Raw genomic sequence first — 21,575 nt, forward strand, 5'->3', positions numbered from 1 at the left:
TGTGACGGGAGTTAACTCGTGACCGGCACCAGAGGCCGTCACATCCTGCTTTTATGTCCTCTGCTATCCCTTTGCTTATTGGCAATTTGTGAACATGCCAGCTGAGTGCTGCAAGCAACTAATTTTGTGCAATGCTTGTCACTGGATGCCAGCATAAGGAAATGCTATTTTATTAATTTGAAGCATCCACTTGATTCTAAATCAGAAGCTTGCAGGGCTCTACTGGCATGCTTATGAAATGCTGATAGGACCTGTTTCACCACTACTTATATGTGGATGACAACAATAACAAAGCTGGACAAACGTGACAGGTGCGTGGAGGAAGGAAAGCATAGGAGAGGCTCCAGCCAGCACACATGTGTTGGAGAAAGTATGGCGGAAGTCACATGCTGTTTTTCACAAAGCAGCACTGGGAATGGTACCCCAAACGTTGCCATAGCACCCATGCTCCTGAAGCTCTAGCTGGTGCTCTAGGCCTCTGAAAAGTGAGATTAGTTTTTCAGCCCGTGTCTTTCTCATAGCACATTCTGTTCGCAAGAAAAACTGACTTCGGAGCGTGGCGTGTAAGCTTGAAAGGTGTGTTTTAGGTCTGTGAGTGCGAGTGTCAGTCAGCAACAGACACACTCAAGTAATCGCGGCACGGGTCTTCGCCATCTAATTAAATGTGCCACAGAAAAGCACAGGAGCATGTCTGCTTTACTAAAACTGTTACAGAAGTTTTGAAGACTTTGTTCTGATGCGTGTCAGCAGCACACACTTCAAGCAGCTTGTAGCAATGCAATTTTAAAGCTCCTGCCTATCTGATCTGGCGAGCTGATTGTAGGCGCAAAGGGAGATGGCACACCAACATGGCTGCATTTCTGGCTTCAAAAACGTGACGTGAAGGTCTCTCCTATTTTGTTTCTTTCCTTTATGGACAGCTGCATTAGAAAAAGCAGTCATCTTGCTGAAGAAACAATCCTTCGGGGCCCTTCATCGGTAGATGGTGCAATTTTGCATAGGCTTTAGCTTATGTCCCCTCCCCCACCACAACCCTTTCATCTTTCCAAGGGCACTAATCGTTGTTAGGTTAGACAACACATATAACGAAGCAATTTTAGTTGGAGTGTGCAAATAGTAATTTTTGAGGCCGAATTGACTAGTGCTGAAAGCGAATTGAATATTGAATAGTTTTCTAATAATGAACGGTCTTCTTCACCATTAATATAAAAGAATGTTGGCATCGCAATATTTGCAACATTAGCAAGTTTCTGGCATTACATTGCACATTACAAAGTAAGCTTCATCAAAAGCTCGAATGGAGCAATGTCAGGTTTCTCTGGAGCATGCATGGTCGTGCATTTTCAGAATGAAGTTTCCAAAGGCAATCTGATGAGCCTGTTAGCATCAGTGTGCTACACCTTCAACAGAAATGCGTGCTGACTGCAGCGATGATTGGCAGAGCATAAAATGCACTTATTTTGTCGCTACGATTGATGCTGCAGATGGTACTTTTATTATATCAAATAATATTGCACACAATCAACACAGTTGCAGCATTGATAAATAGTGCCAAACAAATAATAGTACACATTGCCAAATTTCATGTCTGAGCGAAACGTCAGTGTGCATAATAGCAGCTTAGCTGGAAAGTGCTCACACATCCCCAACTGTGTCCCATGTGGAAGGGAGGAGGGGAGGGATTTAGTTATTTTTGTTTCAATTTCATGTTTGCTCATGCACAGCTGGATGTAAAGCATTCAAAAACTATTTGATTCAAGGACTGAACCAAATAGGGCAATGTTCGATTCGTTATTCAAAAGTTTCAAATATTTGCGCACCTCTAAATTTTAGCTGTCCAGTGAAATTGTTATATAGCAAGTTCTTACGCTAGTATAGACGTTGCCCACCATGGTGTCTTCACGGCTATGGCGTTGCACTGCCGAGCACGATGTCGCAGGATCAAATCCGGGCCACCGCAACCACATTTTGACAGGAGCAAAACGCACAAATGCCTGTGTTCCATGGATTGGGTGCTCAAGACATTGTGTTCAATATTTCCGGAATCCCCTCCGATAGAGCGTGCCCGATAACCATATGGCGGCTATGGCACATAAAACACCAGAATTTAATTAAACCAATTATTATAAATGTTATAAACTGTGTATACTCTCATTGGATAACACACATACAACAGTTTAGTACCCCAAAATATTGTTGCATGAAAGTGCAGTATTACAGTCTTGGGAAGCGCTTGTTACAGGGTATGACTTTCAGTTAGATCAACAGAGTCATGGTAATTTTCTTGCAGTTTGAGGTGGTTCTTGTGCATCGTGCCACTTGAGCACTTGCTACGGTAGCCCAGTGGCTAAGGTGTTGCATTGCTGAGCAAGAAGTCACAGGTGTGATCCTGCAGCGGCTGCATACCGGAGGGGCGGAATGCACCATGCATTAGGTGCATGTTAATCTGGAGTCCCCCACTATAGTGTGCCTCATGATCATGTTGTGGTTTTGATAAGACCTCCAAATTTAATTTTGATGCCACTCGAACCAGATATTTTTCCCGTGAATGTTGTATATTGTGTATTATTAGCATGTAGTTGTATATTAGTACAGTAGAACCTTGTTTATTCGAGCTCATTTCGTACGGTTTCTTGGCGTCAACGTTGGTGATCTAGAACACACGAAAAATTATCCAATACAGAAACACTTTTTTTTTACCAGTTTATATGTTCCTGGAAAACACGATCTTTCAGCACTAACGGTTAGTATGCCGCGAAAGTGCGATCATACAACATGTTTGCTGGCTGCTAGATCTGATATGAACAAGAAAAGGGGCGAGCCACGCACTATCGAGAGCAGTAGGTGCCCGCCACAGCAGCTGCCCTGCAGTACTCGCCCACTCATGTCATGTGAAAATGCCAGCATGCACTCAGTTTCCTCTTTCATACTAGCAAACCTCCTCGTGGGTCATTCACAGCTAATACCATCAACCCTATTGCGATAAGCATCTTCCCCTATCTATTTCACAGCGCATGTATCATTGTGCCATTGGGAGTGTACTGCACGCTTCTAATGGGTGATAACCCAACTGCACCGTCGTTCCCTGCTGCAGGCTGCACAAAGTGAACGCCATGTTTTGCTTAGGCGCCATTGTATTCCAGGATCACCCACTAGCTCAATTTCATTTCCCGTTGCCATCTTAAAACACTACACAATAGGAACATGACAAAGAGTGTCTTAGGCCCCTCTGGCCCTACACGCGTCAGCATCTTGTGTCACTACAGTTCTTGCCTATTGGGCACGTGATAACTTCTCACCAAACTGCCCAACCCAAAGAGGCTGCTGACCCTGACCGAAATTGAGAAGTGCAAATTTAAGCTTGCCGAAGCAGCAGAAACAACAAGACTCATCTTGGGCTGCTCGGGCCCACCAGCTTGTAGCGCATCGGCGCCTTGTTCTGCAACAATTCTCACAATGCTTCGCATTGCATAGATATCAACTACAGTTGAGCCTGCCAGATTTTGTAGTGACATCGGGTTGTATGTTTTCCCAGTTAGTTCATATTTTCTTGTGGTTTTCCTTTCCTCTTTTTCTTTTTTCAAAAATTTATGAAGGTTCTGCTGTATCTGCATTACTTGCAACGATGATGTCCTTTAATGCTCTGTATCTTGCTTACATAGGAAGCCACATGCTGACTGAAGTGAGCCCGCAGGAGAGCCAGGAGGAATCTGCAGGAGAGCTCATTCAGCTGATCTGTGCGGGTTGCTTGAATGGCTTTGAATCTGAGGACTTGTTCGCTGCACACATTTGCACAGGCCACCAAGGGTAAGTTCACAAGTGGCTGCATGCACCAATTTGGCATGCGACACAAGAGAGATAAAATGCTTGTGATTGACAAGGCTTCTGGCTCGTCAGTTTTATTGGTCAAACTCGTAGTACTTTGCATGCTATGTAGACAACATAATATGCTCCTCTGGTAGTGTTTAAAGTCATTGAGACAGGGCTTACGTACTGAACATAAGAACATATTATTTGTGGTTAGGTCACAGATACACACCAGTCAAGGAGTATTCATCCCTCTGTCATCATGTCATCTGAAATTTTAACGGAGTGTTCTCATTTGAAACAAGTTCAAGCCAGGGACTAAAAAAATCTTTCTTACACTTTGAGATGTTTACTTTTTCTCTGTTAAAGGATGCATTATGACAAATAGTTAAGGTAAGATGACAAGTTATGAGTTATTTTATGCCCATTTACCACGGGAGTGTGCAGTCACTTACCACGGGAGTGTGCAGTCAAAATGTCGCCCAAGGTCTAGCATTGTTCCTTTTTTTTTCCTCCTCTTTCATTGTTCAGATACTTAGTGGTGAAGCCTAAACCACAAAAGAATTACATTTGCAGCATGATCCCATTCATCATACAGTTAAACCTCGATATAACGAACTTCAGTATAACAAAGTTTGAACGCTGATGGTTGAATTAGAAGCAGCTGCTGTTACAGACAAGAGTGTTAGCTCCCTTCTCAACTCAACTCCAGTGAAAAGGCAGTCTTCATACAGTTTTACATTGAACCATAGAATCATTCATAGCAACACACCATGTTGGGCTTTTTGTATTGGATCTTTTATTTAGCTTGATTGGTCTTAACAATTTAAAATATTGGGCTTTTTGTATTGTATCCTTTATTTAGCTTGATTGGTCTTAAGAATTTGCAACAAGCTCATCTCAAATGAAAATCTCCATTTGTTGATGTAAGTAGTCTTCTGCATGGATTCGGTGATGTTGGATAAATGAGCAACCATTGTAATAAAGGTCATGGCATATTATACCTTCTTATCCTGGTTTCTTTTAAAAATGAACTTGGCCTAATAATTTTTATATCCAAGGCAGCAATTTCTCATTTTATCTAGATCAACTTGGATTTCACTTCTTTGAAAATTTAGAATGTGAACGTGACAAAGTTTAGGCTGTGTTTTGTCATCTTCTCGTTGGTGCACTTGTGATGATTCCAGTATCACAACTAGAACTTCTGTGCATGACAAATTTTTGCTTATACAGGCATTATAGCTGTTCACACATAAAATTACAGCTGAAAAATCTTACATGTTACAACATAAAGCACTGTTGAATGTAGTCTTCCAGGAGTCTCTACTGCTTAAAGTAATCTTCGCATCCTTTTAAATCATGTTTACGTTAGTGTTGAAACAAGCTCTAGCATTAGGTAAACCAAAGCATATAGCCAATGCTTGAACACATTGTTCACAACATAGTTGTATCACTTTGTGAAAGGGAAAGTTGTCATCCACCCGACTGTAGCATGAAGCTACAAAGGAAACTTGTATAGGTTTCTCAGAAAGAAAGTTCTGCAGTTAAAGGCAAATTTGTCCTGGTCCGGGATTGAACCTGGGGCCAATGCTTTTCCAGAGCAGTTGCTCTGCAATCTGAGCTAACCAGTAGGCTGAGCTAACCAGAATCAAATTAATTGAAAACTCATGGCATAGGAGCAAATCAGTTCTGCAGAAGCCTGCAAAGTGTGGTTTCATTTGCAGCTTCGTGCCACAGTCGAGTGGATGACAAATTTTCTTTTTATGAACCTTGCTCCACTGTGTGGGTTTCCAAAGACGATTTACTATAGTCAGTTGTACCACTTTATTCAATCAAATCTCTCGCTGATCACCAAGGGCAAAATAAGAGTCACACATAATTTATATGGTTTCTTTTTCATTGTGCAGGCATAGCCAAGAGCAGGCCTTTGTGACTGCTGATGACTCTGTGATCAACATGGTCACAGGGGATGGCACTTTGTCATCAGCAGACCTTGGTGGAAGCCAGTTGGTGGCCACGACAGAAGATGGTATCACCACTACTGTGGCAATAAATCCACAAGAGGATTTGGCCACACAGTTGGCTAGGGCCGTAGCAGAAGCCACGGGCCCAGGCCAGGTGACGGTGTCTATAAACACAGCCGATGGCATTGCAACCATTAGCCAGGACCCAAGAGATTTGGCCGATTTCCAAGACATGGAATCTGTGACCATGGAATCTGCCGACCTTGAACTTGCAGACCAGCAGCACCAGATGACCTCATTGCAGCAGGAGGGAATGGAAACAAGTGAGCAGGAAGGGGGTGATGAGCTTGTCATGCAGCAGCTGGGAGAGCCTGCGCAGGACACCTCGCTGGAGCCCGAGCAACAAGAGCAGGCGGGCACGGAAGAGATGATGCACCCTGGAGTACAAGCAGAGGAGCAGGCACCTCAGGAAGCAGAACTAGAGCAGCACCAGATGGAAGATACCATGCATCAGCAAGCTCCCGAACACCAGGACAGTGGCATGGAGGCTGAGATGAACGAACAAACAGCGCAGCTACTGATGGCTGCCGATCAAGAAGGCCTGGAGCACCTGGCCGTGGAGTCCGAGAATGGTGAAGTGATCCACTTTGCCATTGTTCACCACCCGGAAGGGTCGCAAGAAGGAGTAGCCGTCACCTCAGAGGAGATGGCCATGCTGGCCGCTGGTGGAGACGGTGCAGTATCGTCTCTAGCCCGCATCATGACGATGGACACATCGTCATACATGGTATCTGGCGACATGACGACAACTTCAGCACAGCTGGGCAGCGAGACGAAGGTTGTTGGGGCTCTTAATACAGAGGCACCTTTGCTGTCGGTGGGCTCCGGAGATCTGTGTTCGGCTCGGGAGGCCTACGACGTGGGACAGGGTGAAACGACTTCGGAGGCCATGGCTGAAGGCACAGAGGGCCAAGAACAAGCCATCACAGCTGAAGGCATGGCCTATGCAGAAGCACCTGCTAGTGGTGAGGGTGACCAGATGCCCATTGTCATGATGGTACCAGGCGGTCAAGAAGGCTTGAACATGGAGGGTGAGGAAGGGTTTGCCAATGCTGCTGTGCTCAAGGTTCCCACCTCGGATGGTGGGGAGAGGGTGCTCCTTATTCCCATCAGCTCGGAAGGTGGGAACACAGTGTTTGCCTTGCCGAGAGGACTGTCACTTGGAGGGGTTGCTGAAGGACAAGAAGGGGCCGGAGCACAGCAGGGCTGTGTGACAGTGTCCCTTGATGCAGCTTCAGCAGCCAATGTTGGTGAAGACCATGGCATTCTCACGCTGCCAATGGTCACAGACACAATGACAGGCCAGGTGTCAGTGCAGTTTGCCTCAGAACCAGGAGAATAGGGTCCACTGTGACAGCACAGACAAAAACTCTGTTGTGTGTGGGGGGAGGGGGGTACTTGCAGAAATGGTGCGTTCTGTTCTCATTGAACTGGTCTCTTCATATCGTTTCATGGTGTGTTTCTAGTGAGGCCATGTTAATAAGCTACGCTTGCTCTATGGGTTTGCAGCATACAAATTGAACAGATGGTTAGGGTTTCCATCATTTTCTATCATCTCATAGTCTTTTTCCTTGTGCCTTGTTGTATTGCAGTGATTCCCTTTGGTCTTTTTCCTCTTCTCTCTCTTTTTTTTGCAAGACAATGTTGGAAGCCTTTTGGTGTTCTAGGTTTCAATGTTGAGAACAGATGTTTTTGTGCCCCAGCAGTTTGTCTCCAGTGATCATGCAAAAGAAAGTAAGGACTCCCAAAGATAAGGCTATTATGGCTCCCAAAGTACAACTTGATGCAGTCTGCACTTCCATCATGTCCATGTTTATTTTATTGTTGCTCTTTCTGAACTAAAATTCAAAGCAAGAAACTGAATTGCAGCTGATCATCATTCTTATTCATTTTTTTCCATATACTGTTGGTACCTGGCAGGAAATGACTGCCAAGTAAATAAAGGTATATTTAAGCACAATCATCTCATCAAGCCTGCCAGAAGGAATCATGTTCAAAAGGTCATGCTGCCCTACTGTAAATATGCCTGCATTGTTGTTTTTTCTTGTTCTTTTTTTTTTCGGATATACAATTATAGTATGTGGCTGCTGCTGTCCACTGCAGGGTTTTACAAACCGGACAACCAGTAGTATCTTGTACATTTTCCTGCTGTCAATAAAGCATGTTCACCATTCTTAAGCTTGTTAGAGGTATGCTATCCAGAATGTTCAGTACTGCTTACTATAGAAGCAGGTTTGGCTTCAGTTTGTTTCCAAATCTGCTTTCTGCAGTTCTTTAGGGCACGAGCCTGTTCATGCACGTGTTTCTAAAAATAGTAATTTTATGTACACATAGTATTCAGTTGCATGAGCCTTTTCTATTTGCAGTTTTCTTTCAAGTCACCCTGTATAGTAGACTTGTCACTTTTTGCAGGAAGCAGCTCTAGAATAATCATTAGTTGGCCCAAGGTTCTGCACCAGATATATTGAGAAAAATAGGAATAATTCATAGCACGTACATTAAGCACAAGGTACATTATGATAGGAATTTTCTCACGATTTTAAAACCAGTGCTATCCAAAATGTGAGAAAAGGAATAGACAACCAATAGGGCAGACTAAACATTAAATTCATCAACCCTGTATAGAATTGTGGCATAGCTGATGGAAGGGAGAAAATATATTGCCAATTTGTGCAACATTTGGATGCACTGGGCTTGTTTTAAAGATGTTTTTCAGTGTGTCTGTCAAGTTTCATCTGCAACCACTAAGCAGTCCAGTTTGAACTCTACAGACACCCTGGAAAATGTCAGTCAAATGTACATCTGCAAGCAACATGAAGGACATAGACAAAAAGTGTCGCTTCAATTGGCTGTGTTGCTTGTTCCTTCTACACAGCCAGTTTGATCACCCTGAACATGTGCCCTGCTTGAACAGCATTTATTTGGCATGTTCAAACCTGTGCTTACAAAGTTGTCTCTTCATAGTTATGGAAAACTGATGTAGCTAAAATGTCCCAAAATCGCATGCGTGTAGTCTTTTTGAAATTGCCCAAGTCCAGGGCCCTAAGCAGGGTAAACAGTTCACATTCCCGACCCCCATTGCACTCACCTTTTGCTGGCTGCCCAACAACTTGTATGGATGGATGGATGGATGGATAAAACTTTATTGAATCTATTTGAATGTGGTTGGGCTCCTAGACGTCCGGGAGCCCCCTGGCCGACATCTCTAGGCAAGCACAGTCCACCAGCCAGAGCTGGTCGTCCGAGCAAGTGGCCCGAAGAGCGGCCTCCCACGACCCACGAGGAAAAGGAAGGGTTGGGAATAGGCTCTACAGCCATGGGCATGGGGCAGCTCCACAGTGAAAAAGATCTGCCCGGGGCGCTCGGCAGGTGGTACATTGTGGATTATGGAGACCAGGGTGAAATAAATGTGCCAGATAGGGAGAAATAAATGCTTTGGTCTGGATCTGGTGCCAGATTGAACTTGATGGGCGGTAAGGGAATGGTGAGGGGGAGGTAAATCTCGTCTGCCATCCCTGTAATACATGGTAATCTGGTGGTAGGTTCAGATCCCCTCTCCTGGCTTTTCCATGGGGTTGGGTGAGTGGTCGTCCAGGGTCCGGAGGGAAAGACCTCGGACATGCGCATTAACGCGCTCGTTCCCGGGGACACACTCATGCCCAGGTACCCACGTGATAGTCACCTGGTGGGGAAGCGAAGGAATGTTTTGCAAAATGTGTGTGACCGTCTTAGGTGCTACGCCTTGAAGGAAGTAACGGTATGCACTTTGGGAATCTGTGCAGATTTCTGTAATGGTAGAATCCCCAGCCGCATGCGCCACTGCTAGGGCTAATGCGACCCCCTCGGCCACATCGGTGCGCGCTGTTTTAATCGAGGCAGAGATGTTAATGCGTCCGTCCTCCGTCATGGCAGCGGCCGTGACCGTTCCTTTGAGCGGACCGACCGCGGCGTCGACATAAAGGACGTCTTCACGATCTTGGTAACGTCGGGTGTAGTAATCAGCCTGCGCTTTACGTCGACCCGGATAGCGGTGCGAATTCATGTTTCGTGGCAACGGTTTGAGTTGCATGTTAGCTGCGAGTCTTACAGGAATGGGGAACCACGGCTCTTCCATCGGGATCGTGCCGCTTGGCTCACACCCCAGAGTTCGGAGTAGGTTTCGCCCAGTGGGTGTTCGGGTGAGGCGTAGAAGCTGATTACTCCTCTGTGCCTCTATGATTTCCTGGACGGTATTATAGAGACCAGTCTGTAGGAGGCGGGTAGTGCTAGCGCGCATCGGCAGCCTCAGTGCGGTCTTAACCGCCCGTCTGATTAGACAATTCGGAGTAGGTTCGGAGCCTGATTCGGAGCCTGATCCATCTTGCCATTTATCAAAGTCTTCACAGAAAAGCAGGTGCCATTGGTCCAAAAAAGCCCTAGCTTGTGTGTGTTCTATACCTCGAAAATGTCAATTTAGCTGCATTTTTGGAAAACCTGGGGTTTGATGTCCTGAAGTTTGCACAGTGGGCGAACTAGGGATGCCATAGTGGGGGCTTCAGGTTAATCTTGATCACCTCGGGTTCTACCAAAGTTCAGCATGGGGACATTTTTGCATTTCAGCCCCACCAGAATGCAGCTGCCATAGTCGAAGTGAACTTGCAACCCGATGCTCGTCAACATAGCACACAGCCACTCCACAGTGGATAGGCTTTCACTAGTCCAGGAAGTGCAGCATTGCAGTTATCAAGTAGGGACCAGAGGTGCACCAGCTCTCGGTGCACTGGCACTTAAAAACTCTGAAGTGCAGTGACAACAATCTTCAGTTAGAAAGGGTTGGTCGAGAATTGTCGACTTCTGTTAAATCAACCCTGACGGGAACAACAAAATCGATCTAATTATCCATCAAGTTGAAATAAGATCCAGAGAAATGTCAAAGCACACTGCCAATTCATTTGGCAGTATTTCTCCGATTCTAACACTCCTCCAAATCAAATGCACACCTGCTTTCCATGAATCCAAAGTAGAAATCTAATGTGCACCCGATTTCTTAGCAAGATGGGCAAAAGTCCAAAATGTGTGGTACAGTAGCAGCCAATTTCCCAAAATTAGTTTTGACAGTTTTTAAAGCCAGCTTTGCCGCAACACAGCCATATTATACGGCAAAGCAACAAACACTTTGAACAGCTTTAGATATAATTAGAAGGGGCTTTAGAATCTGGTAAGCACTAATCAGACATTGTGAATTGCCGTTATTGCTTGCAAATATTCCTAGGGCAGACTGAAAATGGGCGTTCTCGATGGGAGATCTTGATGTGTGCTCAACCCATATGTTTACAGTCCCCTAGAGACAGATGCTGCAAATTAAGAGGTTGCTATTGGGGTCACCATAGGGGTTGGGCACATGCATGCAGACTGGTAACATTATCTGGCAAATGCCAATTTTAGGATAGCAATAACACAACTTTGGGCCTACAGAATTGCATGTGCACAGTCCAGGACCTTCAGTCAAGATGAAATTACTGAAGAATTAACTAAGTATGCCATACCAGGAACTGGTGATAATTATCATTACAGAGCCATACTGGACTGACCCTCCGTTGAGATCGAATTAACCAGAGCCAAATTAATGGAAGGATACTGTACCAGCAACTGGTGGTAACTGCCATTACAGAGGCTTACTGAACTTTCTGCGCAATGTAGGTTTACTCACATTTGTTTTAAGCTATAAAAGTCCTCAAAATGTCGGAGCCTGGAAGGTTGGTGCGATGTAAATTTTTCTCAATTTCTTTCACACACCATCCAGGACAAGTCCTTTCTCCACTTTAGTCACGAATTACTGCACTGTCGATAAATGTGTAAAAGTTGCATAATTTTATTCAAAGGTGCTGCAGGCTCCACTGAAAGTCGAGGGCCTTTACAAATTTTCTAGCAAGTTCATTATTGCAGAGTAAATTAAAGTGACAGCCATCTATAGCTACTTCGTCCACTACGGAGCAACGTCTGTTGATCTTGCAAAATAACTGTGAGAGTCAAATTGGGCTGCTAGTTATGTGCTGGCTAGTCTTGCCAAGACATTGGTCACTGGGTGTGTGCTTAAATACATAACTTGCTGCTGTGTGGACTAGTAACATGGGTCACTGTGTGGGTGCACAGAAAACTTTGGTAGTGTGCAAAAAATTGGCATGTGCTCATTCTTGGCCAAATCCACCAGGAGGGCACACACACCATCTGCCAGTTCATCTGCAGGACACCTGTGTTAGCACAGGCACTGCAATGAAGTTTCAATGGCTACCAGACAACGGAGATGGACTTCCCTGTTGCTTCCAGACTAATTGATCAGAGTAAATTTCTTGCTTTCACGTGGCACTATCCACAAGAACAGATTGTTGCTGTAACTTCACTGCTTGGTCAAATTTAACTGCATCTTTTCCCCCCTACTTTAAATCTCTCCAAAATTATGAAAGTGACTGTAATATGGATAATTTGTGACTAACAGTTGTCATTGACTTGATCCGTGTTTTGTTAGTTGCACTTGGTATTCAACACATCCCGGCATGCACAAATTTCAACAAAGAAGAGCCTGGCACTGGGCCGTTTGTTCAACAAAAACAACATTCACCAAATCCACCCCAATTTTGACACTAAAGGATGACCAGCACTTGATCTGAAGCTTTATAGGAACTAGAAGACTAGTGTCATGACGAGCTTAAGCTTCAGTGATTTAGACCATCTTCCTTTTGCAGTTTATGCCAGCTCTCTCTGGCATAAAAAGGCTGGCAACTTGTTCAAAAACATGGCAAGCTGAAATGCAAGCTCAAACAGCTACTGAACAATGCTGCCAGCACTGGGCATACACCTGGCCCAGTGTTATGACAAGTCGCACAAGAATTTACAACTCCTTTAATGAACAGCACAACTGTTCCAAAAGCATATAATAAATAGTGTCCAAGGTACAGGAGGGTGGGGGCCACTGCTCGGTCTCCTGTGTTAGGTGGACAGCTTTACATAAAATGACAACAGGCACAAGAGGTTCCTTTTGTCAACGAGCTCGGGTACACTTGTACTGTTCTTTCAATAAGATAATGTTCAGGGCCAAGGGCTGCAGAGGATGGAGTTGTAAACACCTCTGCCGGCACTCCTTGGCCGTCCCCTGCTGAAGGCCAGGTCTTCTGTCACAGCTCTTGATACATTTACTGCAATTGCACATGCAGAGACGATTAGTGCACAGCCTTCTGCATCACACACAAAATTTCAGAATTTACCATACTGAGTAAAAACACCCTCAAAGTGCACACGTGATATCCAGACATAGGAAAACATTAGCACAATGTGCGCCAATCAACCTGAAGAAATCCATAGCATTCTAGCAGTAATGCATGGGAATATTTTACACATACATTTTGCCATCAGCTTCCAGCAAAACAGAAAATGGACTAATCTGTCATACCCTTAACAGCCAAGACAAGACATTTAAATTTAGCATGCCTGCATAGCGAGTACAGTCGCTGACCGATTTTCCGGACTCCAAAAATTCGGACATGCCCGATTATTCGGTCAGCTTCGCGGCACCGCCATTCTCCCCATAGACCATAATGTATAACAACCGCCGAAAGTTCGGACACCTTGCAACCTCTCGTCTGATTTTTCGGACACTCCTTTAGCCAACTCGGTCGAGAGCACCATGCACCGACTCTGACCGGTGCATGGTTCGACTTGCTGAACGCCATTTTTGTTTTGAACGGAGCTTCCTTGCTGCCCCACGAAGTGGCGCTACTGGAAATCCCCGCTCATCATCATCGTTTCTGCCTGGTTAGATAGAGCGGCTCTGCAGCAGTTCCGGTTTCAGCTTAGTAAGCCATGTCAAGACAATCCAGCAGCTGATTTGTTTCTTCGCGGAAGAGGCATTGACGCTGCGAGCAGGCCGCGTTTTTCGTTTGTGCGACTGGTGTCGGCACGGTGGTGTTTGCTTTGTGTGCTGCGCCGAGGTTTCGGTGATCCAACGCGGCATACGTAAACATCGCGTCAAGGGTCTAATGGCGCCGACAGTGCCCGCGCAGACTGCGCTGGGGAATGCCGGCAAGCGGGTGCCGGGAGGATTTGTCGCCTTCCGATGTGCTCCCTACTGACGCGGAAAATGTTCTGCCGAGACCTGCGCAGTGGTGGCATTGCGATTCCGGACACCGTCTCACTTGACAGTTTCATAGGTGCTGACACTGCTGTATTGACATGCGCAGAACTCGACGACGGCAAGATCATTCGTCAGGTTTCTGCTGCACCGCCGGACGATGACTGAGTCGGAAGATGACGCACCATGTGCTGCGCTGCCGTCGCATGCGGAGCGTGTACAAGCAGTGACTGTACTTTCAGCCGCCAATAGTGACCGTACGACCCTCTCCGAGATTCAGGCTTATCTGATTGCGCGTAAACGGAACAGCGTGCAACGGCGCATTCACGATTTCTTCCAAGCCTACTGCCGAGCCCGAATAAGTGCGTGGAAATAAAAGATTTCATTTTTTTTTTCTTCATCTGCTTTTTCGGACACCTGTTTATTCGGACATTTTCGGACATTTTCGCAGTCCCCGTGAGGTCCGAATAAACGGTCGGCGACTGTACTTTCACAGCCTTAGCATGTTGCCTTCCCCTGTCAAGCTGTGCTAGGTGTAGCAGTAAAAGAAGCCCCTCTGCTTTCAGCAACCTATGAACTGAACACATTGCTTAGCCACAGATCATATTCACTGCATACTCTTAAAGTTCACAGAAGGTTCAAGGCTGCCACTAAACTGGTAAAAATGTCATGACACAGCAACCATAACCTACCATTTTTTCTTCATCCAGACCATGCTTGAAGAACATCATCACTGCCTTCTCTCCTCCACCATCCTGTTCACGGTACTCCAGGAGACCAACAATGCCCTCAGCATTGCAGGACTCGCCTGCATAAAGAAATTCAAGGGGCACTGAGTTATCCCTACACGGATGAATGCAAAAACATTGCGACCACGACTCCAGCTAGGGTCCCTAAAATATTGGCTAGTCTGCCGTCCACCGACATGAGCGAGGACAGTTTTTGAATGACGGTGGCGCTGTAGCAGTCCTTGTGCTACGGCACTGCGTTCAGATGCCTGGCTTGGCAAAGCGTGTGCACGTTCAGAGTATAGTTTAGCTGTTTCTTTTTTTAAATGCTTTTCTGCTGCCACGTACTTGGGCTGCGCATTAGAGCAGTATTTGTTACGGTGTTTGATTAAAGGTTTTAGCTGCGTAAAGTGGTATTCATTGGTGAAGACTTTTTGCTGAGCCGCATGAAGCATGCCTGTGGAGTGGGGATATGACTCAACACAAAGCGATTGTATTTCCTGGAATAGCTTGAGCACTGAATTTATTCATGCAATACCGCTGCCCTTTGGCAGCCAAGGCTGCAGTGGTTAAAAGTGAAACAATAAACTTGAAGGGGCCCTTCGTTATTCCAATGCAAAAACACAGCGACCACCTCGCAATGCCTATGCACTTTCAGTTGCTTTCATTTAACTGTGCCCTAATTAACGCCAAAGGTCACGAGTTCAAATGCCTTAATGAACTCCATCTTAACTGACTGTACCTTTAATTTCACCTTAACACCAAAGGCTGTGGGTTCGACTCCTACCAATGGTGTGGGTTGGAGTGCCCTAATGAGCTCTGCTTATTAAACCTGCCTTAGCCAACTGCATTAACCCTTTGAAGGTTTTTGCCATATATGTACGGCGGCGGTTTTCTGTCCCACAAGGTCTTTGCCGTACGGGTATGGTTTCGACCCTCCGTTTGAAATTTCACGCCATAATGACGTTGCGTGCTCACTGGGAGGTGCTGCCACCTCTTAGGACTTACAAGAACCATTTAAAATTTGTGCTACCCTATTGGAGAGATAAACAGAACTGATTTGTAGCTTCAGCGCATCGCGCAGACTGCGGCCACACCCCTTTTGCGGTTGCAGTTTCACTGTGTGATCGCAACGAAGGCGCGCGAAATGTCATTCTCTTTGTCTGCAATCTCTTGCAGGGCGGTGGAAGTTGATTTCTATCTTGATTGGCGCTGCTCTTACCTTGTTTATCACTACCGCTCGCGAGGTATTCTCGCTCTCAGCAGCAACGCGCTTTTGAGGTTTCGGTTTCGCCGCATGATCGCAATGGAGGCACGCGAAACAAGATTTTTTCTCTTTGTCGGCATGCTCTGGCAGGGGCAGCGGAAGTTGATCTCTATCTTGATTTGCGCTGCTCTTAGCTTGTTTATCACTGCCGCTCACGGGGTACTCTCGCTCTCTGCGGCAACGCGCTTACGTGAGAGGGTGCCTCAGACCTCTGCCCAAGGCAGCCATGCACAGAGAAGATGTCCTGTGTATGCCAACACAACTCGTTGCTCAAAGAGGAGAACTGACACGCATTTTAGGTGTGCAGACTGCGATAAGGCACTGTGCGTAGAACTGTGTTTCAAAGAGCACCACACTCTGAAATGCTACTGAACATTTTGCAGTTCTGAGTGATGCCGACACCAAAATACTGTTCCTAATTTTTTTTTTACTATTTATTCCCGACTTTATGCATTTTGTACATTCAAGATCCGTAATAAAGTAATTTGACCACCTGGGAAAGTTTTTTTCGACCCTCAATGGGTTAATTGACATTGCCTTTATTAAATTTGAATTATTTGACAATGTGAACTGCCTCAATTGGCTCATTTGACTTTTTGGACAATCGGGGTCATGCCAACGCTGGATCTTCCACCTCACGAGCCATATAATGCTTCCACATTATTAACCAACATGAGGTACAGGTGTGCGATGTGGCATAGTTGAGGGTCAAAATCAAAATAAAAAACCCAAACTCATTCAAAACATATGCAAGACAAAAAGAAAGCATAATTCCAGTTAAGGATGAGCAAGAACAGTGAGAAATAACACATAATAGATGAGATTGCAAATGGCAAAAGTAAACAAAACGAAGAAAAAAACCATTTGCGAAGCATGTGCCACTGATGTGATGCAAGGAAATGACGAGACATGTAAAGTTGATTACATGCGTGGTGAAGAGCACCTGAATATGTTTTGGCAATAAGACAAAATTGTGGAAGCACATTCCACTGCGAGATAATCCCGTGCAAGTAATCAAGTACAGTCAAAACAAATTATAAAGGGAAGGTAAAAGAACCTTTAGAAAACACTAAACGCAGTTTAGCATACATCCGATGAAATGGCAAGAGGTTCATGAATAAGGAGAGGAATTATAGAAAAAGAAAATAATTACAAGGCCGCTGAGCATGCATCCCTAATGTGACGCAATTGGTGAAATGTAATTACTTTCATCTCATTTTCAAATGTTCTAGCTTTTCTTTCTTTGCTGTCCTTTCTTTATTGAGAGACCTCATGAAAAACCAGAAGTGCAGAAGAGGTATGTAAAGCCATCCGTGCCAACCCGCCAAAAGCAAAAAGCACAGCAGCAGGACAGCTCGCAGCGCCCTGTGCGCTTTGATTCAAGAAGCATCCCGGCCGCTCCATACGATGCGGCGACAGACGGCAGACTAGCCAATATTCTAGGGACCCTACTCAAGTTAACAGAAGCACTGCGACATCATGTGACCAGCGGTGTTCGTCGCAAGATACGCACAACGCAAAGTCACGAGTTTGAGTGCCCTAACCCTGCCTTAATTGACATCAACGGCCTCGATTGGCTCACTTAACCTTATGGACTTTCGTGGTCATGCCAACACTGAATTTTCTTTCCATGAGCCATATAATACTTTTGCATTAATAAGAAATTGCTCTATAATTTGCTTTTCATGCGCCCATGCTAACAAGGGAGAGAACAAGCATGTTGCACTATCATGTCTGCTAAGTAGAAGCTTGCAGCTACCAAACTGTGCCAAATGATGTGCCATGTTTAATGTAGCATCGTCCTGAATCCAAAAGACACATGTAGAGTGCACTTTTGGTAGTACGAGATGCCAAAAAGTAGAGAGGTCTACAGTAGCAAGATTGAAGTGCAAGATTTGTAGCAGTTTCAATGGAAAAAAAGCAAGGGCGTTAAAGAACTTCTAAGGCCTTGGCAAAACATTTTCAAGGACTAAAGCAACATTTTGCTGGATATCTTTAACAATGGGTAAATGGTTTTCACTGTATGCAAACAAAGGCATTACACACAAAAGGCTCAGTGACCAAACCACTGAGCCACCACAAAGGTGCATTACAGGATTGGTTTGGACTGTACCGTATTTATAGACAGATGTTGAACAAGATCTGCAATGGTAAGTAGAAAAAATTGAGATCTAAGAGTTTTCAAGGCCTTCAACTGTGGTAAATTCCAAGTAAAGCTACAAGCCCCTTTGGTTTACAATGATAGCAAGACTGTCAACCCCCTTAAGACCACTTTAATGATCTTAAGCCAAGCACCTGCTATGTACGAGATACAATGATACACTTAGCATGATCTGCAAGTCGGGATAAGAGGAAGGCGAACTTAGCCTTGCTCAAGACCATGCCTGCGCTCTTGCTCAACAATTGCAACAAAACTGCAAGAATAAAGCCAGCTTCAAGCCGGCAAAGTGAAGTAAACCACATTTCTCAAATATATAGCTTGTAATTTAACCAGAATCCATCTTGTAAAAAAAGGTTTAATGAACATAATGCACAGGTGCCAGCACACCGGGCAAGCTCCGACATGTACTGACCTTTGTAGTGAACAACTTTTATGTGAAAGCTCATTGCCTGTCATGAAAGTGTTACCAAGGCACGGTAACTAGGCTTACCTCCAGCGAACTGTTTCGAAATGAGTAGTTACCGTCAGTGTACAATTAATAACGTAATGCACCAATTCAGTGCGCTCAAAACAGCAACTACATGAAGTATTGTCTTCTGATAGGAGTGGCTTATGATCTCTTTGTAGAATTAACAGTGCTAATTTATTGCCTAAAAATGCAGTTATCAAATGCACCTGAAGACGCTCATGTCACTATATGAATGCTACCATGCCTGCGGCCAGTGCAATTAACATTTTTCAACACCATACCTGTTACAAGTCTCGCAAACATGCCACTGAGGAGAGGGCAGAATACAGGCTTTCCTGTAGTATGTCCTGAGCACACATCTTTGGTATACACATGCACTTTATTAATGATCACTGTTTAGCACACAGATACAAACTTGGAACAGTCGGTTGACAAGCAAAACTGTTCAGTTCAGCCATATATTCATTGACTTTGCTGTTGCCTACTTTACCTGCTTTAGTAAACCATCTATAATATAGCTCGAAGCAAGTGCCCCTCTGGCAACCATTCACCATCACAAAACTTCTAGCAGCACGGGTGAACTGACGAGCAAAAGGTCTTTGTGAAGACATTTTTTAACTGATGCAACATTAATAAAATTGCAGAACGAGCCATTACTTGCAAACTTTGCGGAAATATCGGGAGTTTCAGGTACGCAGCACTCACTGGCTGCTCTCAAACCTTGTCTGTATTACAGACTATGCTTGATAAAATACCCTTATGAACACAAGCTGCGGCTGCCCACAACCAAATTCTACCACGATGCTTTACGTGAAAAATTATGGTAAACTGCTATTTTAGTTTGGGTATGGCTGTTCTACCAGCAGCCGGCACAATTCCTGCAAAGAAATTTTGCTAGGAATTAGCAGACATTCACTAGGTGATCGCAGATTTCTAATGCAAGAACTTACACAAGTACTAAGTAAAAACAACGTGCAATTATTTAGTATACCTTGGTGGACAGCAAAGGCTGTGCGTGACAGGGCACCCAAGATAAAACCTAAACTGGTCCGTGGGTTGGGATCTTGTCAATGGCTGCCAGCTGGGGGTGTACAAGATTGACTGTCTGGATCTTGTATGCAGACACCCAAGTCATGCTATAAGCTTAACAGCCCCAACACAAGGGCCACCCTTGATCCAGCTTTGATCCAGAGGCAAATGGAATAACCGCATAACCTAAGGGGTAAGCCCAGCTTCACACTTAATTTTTTTTTTGAACAGGAATTGCCAGTGGCTAGATGTCTAGGGGTATAGAAAACATTGTTGGGGAAGGGCTCACCAATGAAAAACTGGTAGTCATCCAACTTGGGCAACACCTTTTTGACAGCGGTGGTTAACTTGCTCTTGGCATCCTCAATCTCCTCAGGCGACTTGCCCTCCTCCTTCCACTTCTCCTGAAGCGCCTTGGTGTAGGTCTTGAGGTAGTTCTTGTAGTCAGCCTTGGTGAAGCAGGTTTCTGTGAGCCGCATGTTCAACACCAAGTCCAGGCCGCTTTCTACATTCTCATCTGTGCCCTCGTCAAGCTCCTCGGCAGAAGGGTTTGCACCATCCAGCTGAATTTCACCCTGCTTGCGGGTCACATGCTGCACACCAAGGGAGACAACGCACATGTATACCAGGAAAAACGAGGCACCACTACATCAAGCTGTTTACATGCAAGGAGGAAGAAAATATAGCGTGTTAACGAAAGGTGCACTGCAGCAGGAGAAATAGATTGCAGGTGATGTTTACACACAGCTCTTTACTACAGAGCACTTGTGGAGGACATTTGGCAGAGAACTTCTGGGAGTTATTCCAAAAACGTACACTTCGCCTTTAAGCACAACTAGTACCAGTTGAGTATGTAACAGCTGCACCACATGCTTATATATGGAAGTATTTGTTGATTTGATCCCGTAAGCAATGGTCCATCAGAATAGTAATCGGTTAGGTAATGCAGAAAAAGAGGATGTCTTGCACGTAGGAGAAACATGGGCGAGACTGACGAGTTCTGGCACTCATCCTTCCGCCCACCACTGACGGCACCCAATGCTTCACAGCTAAGGTCACGCATGCAGAGATACTGACGGTGACTGACCTCAGAATGACGTCACAATGGGCGCGCCTCGCACTGATATGTAGCAAGTCAACGCACTGACAAGACGTCGGGGGCATATTTTCACGCTCGTACTTAGGAGTGCCTCTCGACAGTTGGCACACGAATGTAGAACTCGCGCCTATTTCACGCACGCCGGCTTTTCCGCATTCACGCATCATGTACGCACAACAGCAAAGGCGCAAGCACATTGAGCATTATCCAGTACCCTGCCGATAGGTGCACAGTACACCACTGTGAACGTTGCAGAATGAAATAGTATGACGGCATCCCCCTCTCTCTCTCTCTCTCTCTCTCTGAGTCGGTGGTTAGGCAATACAATTGGTATGGTTCGTGTCATCGTTTCAAACGAACAACGCATTCTGAATGACGTAACACAGGTGTCGGTCTTAACACGTTCCGTTTTGACAAGGCCCGCAGCGGATGAAATTGTGCAGTTCCAATTTAGTTTTCCTGGTTGAATTGAAATAATAACTTACGTGACATTCAATTTCGAAGATGCAGTCGTCCACCAACTTGTACTTGCTGGAATCGGTGAACATCTCATCGCCTGCGTAAACGTTGTTACAATGACACTAAATCAGTGAACTAACTTTTGCGAGTTATTAAGGTATCATCAAACCACACTTACCGGAGATCTTATCCTTAAAAATCAGCATGGTTATTTAGATTAAGTGGGATTGCACCCGCTGCTACAAGACAGTACACCTCCACCTACGGCAGCAAAAAGGGGGAAAAGGGCCTGCGAGAGGTCGCTTCGCGTTTAAATAGCACCGCAAGTTCATAACTCGAGACGCCGCCACGTTTTCCGGGACAACATTATTTCTCAAATTTGTTTTAAACAAATATTTCAGGTAGATTACTGTGAATATAAAAAAACA

The 21,575-nt window shown here is 45.1% G+C and overlaps 2 protein-coding genes across 3 annotated transcripts in view; one reads left to right on the forward strand and one right to left on the reverse strand.

The window, feature by feature from the left end:
- The window catches only part of LOC142571701 (uncharacterized), a 67,189-nt gene extending 59,180 nt beyond the window's left edge, over positions 1 to 8,009 (forward strand). For both annotated transcript variants that reach the window (XM_075680237.1, XM_075680238.1), the window contains exons 22-23: positions 3,663 to 3,807; positions 5,715 to 8,009. In XM_075680237.1, coding sequence (XP_075536352.1) covers positions 3,663 to 3,807; positions 5,715 to 7,173 — 1,604 coding nt within the window. In that variant the 3' untranslated portion in view covers positions 7,174 to 8,009. The remainder of the gene's footprint in view (positions 1 to 3,662; positions 3,808 to 5,714) is intronic.
- Positions 8,010 to 12,692: 4,683 nt separating this feature from the next.
- Positions 12,693 to 21,476, reverse strand: Tctp (translationally controlled tumor protein). The gene is made up of 5 exons (XM_075680242.1): positions 21,326 to 21,476; positions 21,174 to 21,244; positions 19,879 to 20,182; positions 14,628 to 14,743; positions 12,693 to 13,003 (listed from the first exon to the last, which is right to left on the reverse strand). Exons 1-5 carry the CDS (start codon positions 21,351 to 21,353, stop codon positions 13,001 to 13,003), a joined length of 522 nt encoding a protein of 173 aa, XP_075536357.1. The 5' UTR covers positions 21,354 to 21,476; the 3' UTR covers positions 12,693 to 13,000.
- Between the last annotated feature and the right edge of the window lie 99 nt (positions 21,477 to 21,575).

Source organism: Dermacentor variabilis, chromosome 2 (genome assembly GCF_050947875.1).
Source record: "Dermacentor variabilis isolate Ectoservices chromosome 2, ASM5094787v1, whole genome shotgun sequence".
Classification (NCBI taxonomy): Eukaryota; Metazoa; Arthropoda; class Arachnida; order Ixodida; family Ixodidae; genus Dermacentor; species Dermacentor variabilis.

Excerpts from the sequence above, each read along its gene's own strand:
- Tctp (XM_075680242.1), bottom strand. The coding sequence starts at position 21,353 with ATGCTGATTTTTAAGGATAAGATCTCCG. Across the intron at positions 21,245-21,325 it reads TTTTAAGGATAAGATCTCCG|GCGATGAGATGTTCACCGAT; the intron begins GTAAGTGTGGTT and ends ACGTTTACGCAG. Across the intron at positions 14,744-19,878 it reads TGACTACCAGTTTTTCATTG|GCGAGTCCTGCAATGCTGAG; the intron begins GTGAGCCCTTCC and ends TTCTTTATGCAG.